Raw genomic sequence first — 4,177 nt, 5'->3', positions numbered from 1 at the left:
CTAGGAGCGCGCTATATGGTGAAGTTCATTTTTAACATGTCTATTTTCTGATGAGTTTGATTTTTTCTTCTGATTTACTGAATGATAGATTACTATGTTGTTTTGATTAGGAATATCTTATTTGTATTGGTATAGATTTTATTTCCTCTTGTCGCTCGTGTTCCGTGGTCTTCCATACATCTATCGGCATCCGTCTTCAACAAATCATACAGGTCAGATATCATTAGATCTGGTTGTTGGCTAGGAGTGTGCTATGTGGTGAAGTGGAATATCTTCTTTTTAGTGGTATAGATTTTATTTCCTCTTGTGTTCGTGTCGTTCTGTTTGTTGGCTAGGAGTGTGCTATGTGGTGAAGTTCATTTTTAACATGTCTATTTTCTGATGAGTTTGATTTTTTCTTCTGATTTTCCACTTGTGTTCGTGTCGTTCTTTGTTGGCTAGGAGTGTGCTATGTGGTGAAGTGGAATATCTTCTTTGTAGTGGTATAGATTTTATTTCCTCTTGTGTTCGTGTTGTTCTGTTTGTTGGCTAGGAGTGTGCTATGTGGTGAAGTGGTATATCTTCTTTGTAGTGGTATAGATTTTATTTCGTCTTGTGTTCGTGTCCCATAGTCTTCCAGTGTCTCTGCTGTTCACAGTTAATTACATACAACTATCAGAACTTCCCGCTATTGCACTGATGGTTCTCACGTATAGGAATATTAGACGTTTTATAATACAATTTGTAATTTTGATTGTAATAGTATTGATTAAGAATATTTTAAATGCGCTATCAATTCTGATTCATTGAAAACTTCCACTAATAAAAATATTGTGTTTGATTTGTGATACCTATTCAATGCTAATGACCCAGAGACCTAGCTCGCTGCACCCAGACTTCTTGCTTGCTGCAGCAAGTTTCTTTTTTATTCCTGCAGTGGCATTTGATCAGAATGGTGTGATGCACACAGCAGAAGACTGAAAAGGTGGACACTTATGTTACCTTTCGATATATACCATACATCAAAGTAGTGTTGGATACTGGGCTCCTGTGTCGCCATGTGTTTTTTTATGGCAGGGTGGCGATCTGTTGTCAGGGACTTGATGATGACCCCTTTGTCCCTGATGGCTTTTAGTCCTTGGATAAGCCCCTGCTTTTCCATCAGCACGCTTGACTTGACGTCATCAGTCTGCTCACAGGGAAGAACAGCATAGCCATATGTAACACACTGGAAAATTTTGCCTCAGCCCCTGTCACAGGCTTTTACCATACTATGCAAAGAATGGCCCGTACCTCTCCAACTTGCACTTGTTCAGTGTGCAGAATTTTATTGAGCTGTGCAACGTGCAGGTTGTAGCTCATGTACTTAGAAGAAAAACCGGGGGAGTCGCATCTGCCGTCCCCTGCCAAATCCACGGTTGCACCAGACAGAGCATCAAACAATTCGTTTTGGCGCAGCTTGTAAATCTGCAACACAGGGGAAAGCAAACCTGCTATTGCAACATTCACATTGTGACAGGGATTATAAATATCAAAACGGATCTTGATCAAAATGGTAGGTAGGCTAGGTAGGTAGGCCAGGATGGCTAGGAGAATGAAAATACAAAAATCATGTGCTCGGCACACTTTTCACCCAAGCTATGACAACACAGCAACAATATGTTTTTGCAAAGTGCATGAAAAATACATGTCAGCTCACCCTTTCAATTGCTGGAAGCAGGTACCCACGCTGATAATTGTAGAAGGTCCTTTCACAAATTACTTGTACCCCCATGAGTTCGAGCATTCTCAGTGTGGATGCTATGCTAGAACCTGAGAAAGGTTATGATTAGAGCCTGGGTTTATAAGTACTAAAAACGCGGATTTACTAGGCACCTAAATACGCACTTACAGGCACCATAAATTCATATCACAAAAGCTATTGTCGTTGCGCGAATTGTTCAGTTATAAGATCAGTACGATTTGCACTAAGACGCTAACAATTTTGTTTGTATTCCTGCATTATTAGGCCAGCAGGGTACCTATTGTTACTGTGTTATTGTTATGCACCACGTGAAAACCTTCCATGCACACCATGACAATAACATGTGTGCTGTCTGCGTGCAGTCGCATATCCAAAAGTAATCTATCCTACCGTGGGGCATGTTTGAATTTTGAATTAGCTTGCTGTTCTGTAAGTATGTAAGTGTGTGGGTAACATATGGATCATGATTATTTATTTGATCGAATGGTGGGGTAAAAATTCTCTCGAAGTAAATATTTGAACAATTTGTTACAGTTGTCCATTGTGTAGGACACTCGTCAGAACTATTGGGGGGGATGGCATCGAACACTGTAGTTCTGAGATCGTCCCAATTTAAAAATTTGAGCACAGGGTCCTGATGCATCCTGAAAATGTACCGTTCACAACTTTATGTTCAAGCAAGGACGTGTTTCTATGAGGTTTCTGCACAAAGGGCAAAATATTTTTTGCCTGCATAATACCACTTTGTCCTTCCCTTGGCGGGGTGGGATGGCTGAAAAAGAATATCTGTATGTTGGCAGGCCAGTTAACTTCGATGCGGTTCAAACAAATGACAGAAGATTACGTCACGTGACTATCATCATGTGTAAAGAAGTAACTTCATCAAGTTTACGAAAGTTGAACGATCCTGTCTCAGACGAAACATGAAAAAATTAGGCCCCAGTTGGAAGTGCTGGACTAACTTGCCTGAAACATCGTTACAAAATGATAAGAAAGCCAAGCTTTCAGCAGAGAGGCGTTTTGAGGCACTAAACTGCAAAATAGGTGCTAACATAAAAATACAAACAAAATCTTCAGTGTCTGTTTGTGACTAGAGAGCAACTAACCCGAGAAAAGGATTTCAGCAGTAAGAAGAAGGTTTCCCGCAGGCTTGCCAGACAAAACTGGCTGAGATTGCCACGTGGTGAAGTGGCCTCTAGCACATTCGGTCTCCACACTGAGAAGTGTTCCCATCATTCTACAGGTTGGGGGCTTGCATGGCGAATAGCACTCCTTGCACACAGTGAACAACTCCATAAGTTGCTCATGGAACACAATGTACTTCTTTTCTTCTGCCGGATGTTGTCCACCCATGTCATCAGTTTGCCTAGAACATAACTTGTGTTTAGCATATGTCCATGACATACTGCTTGTGGTACCTTATGAAACTCTCATCTAATGTAGGAGAGTAGTCGTCATCATTCATATTGTCTCCAACAGTACTGATGCTGCTGTGGAGTTCACTGTGATAGTCCTCCTCATGCTGTGGACTTGAACAAAATATTGGGGATGGTATCCTCGGATATGGCTCATCTGTGCCAACTGCGGGTTCCTGCTCTAGCTCCACTGCAGATGGGCCCTCTGTCTGTGTGCTGCTGTCGCTTGTAATTTTCCTGAAGCTTTCCATAGCACACTGTGTAGCTGCAGGAGTAGGCAACATATAGGCATCTGTAACTGGTGTATCACTACTGTACAATTGGAAACATATTAGTTATAGAAAGGAGGGAGAAGGTGCAGGCAAGCTTGTATAGACTCATCATATGGGACCGACAGACTGAGATTTTGTTGTCCGCCCTTTGTGTTCCATGTCGTTTGGTCCCATATCATGAGAATATTATTTATAATTACTTACATGTAGAGCACTGTTGTGGCCGAGTCTGTGTGCCCACGGTTGACACCTTTGGTTTTGTCTGAGTCTCTTCATTGAGCATCAGCACCTGCTCACACTGTGTGCCGCTGTCACGTGCATGTGTGCTGCTCTGATGGGGTGTAGCCAGGTTGGCCTCAAGAATTACTGACGCAGCAGTGCATCCTGACTGGAAAATTAAAATTAATGTTCACATTAAAAAGTGTGGTAAGGCATTCACGAGCGAGATTAATTTCTTGTTTTATCATTTCTAGAGGTGTGCGCGGACAAAGTTTCCAGTATCCGCTTCCGGCATCCGCACCCATTATCGGGAAGCATCCCCGACTTGCTAGGACTGGGTATACTGAGGAGGCGCGGATGCCTACGGCATGCGAGAAGTACTTGCGATCTTGGCGTGTATCCGCATGGAAGGACTCACGGATTTGCACGCGCGCACACCTCTCACCATTTACTCTACAGGGTCCCCGTTGTGTACACACAGTATACTCACGTTGGATCTGCTGCGTTTCGCTGGTGGCACACCGTTGTAATGAAGATACTGCGTTGGC

At 42.7% G+C, this 4,177-nt stretch overlaps 1 protein-coding gene across 1 annotated transcript; it reads right to left on the bottom strand.

Moving 5' to 3' along the window:
* Window positions 1–830: 830 nt before the first annotated feature.
* Window positions 831–3,188, bottom strand: LOC135385407 (uncharacterized). Its single transcript, XM_064614707.1, has 6 exons — window positions 3,142–3,188; window positions 2,830–3,089; window positions 1,679–1,791; window positions 1,273–1,446; window positions 982–1,168; window positions 831–910 (listed from the first exon to the last, which is right to left on the bottom strand). Exons 1-6 carry the CDS (start codon window positions 3,186–3,188, stop codon window positions 831–833), a joined length of 861 nt encoding a protein of 286 aa, XP_064470777.1.
* Between the last annotated feature and the right edge of the window lie 989 nt (window positions 3,189–4,177).

The sequence above is a fragment of the Ornithodoros turicata genome, chromosome 1, assembly GCF_037126465.1.
Source record: "Ornithodoros turicata isolate Travis chromosome 1, ASM3712646v1, whole genome shotgun sequence".
In the NCBI taxonomy this organism is placed as follows: domain Eukaryota; kingdom Metazoa; phylum Arthropoda; class Arachnida; order Ixodida; family Argasidae; genus Ornithodoros; species Ornithodoros turicata.
Note: the sequence above shows the minus strand (reverse complement) of the source record. Positions and strands in the feature narration are given on the sequence as shown.

What these genes read in the sequence shown, in the direction of transcription:
- LOC135385407 (XM_064614707.1), bottom strand. Translation starts at nt 3,188, where the DNA reads ATGAATGATGACGACTACTCTCCTACATTAGATGAGAGTTTCATAAG. An exon ending in TTAGATGAGAGTTTCATAAG is followed by an intron (nt 3,090 to 3,141) that starts GTACCACAAGCA and finishes GTTATGTTCTAG; the next exon opens with GCAAACTGATGACATGGGTG. An exon ending in TGCTGAAATCCTTTTCTCGG is followed by an intron (nt 1,792 to 2,829) that starts GTTAGTTGCTCT and finishes AACCTTTCTCAG; the next exon opens with GTTCTAGCATAGCATCCACA.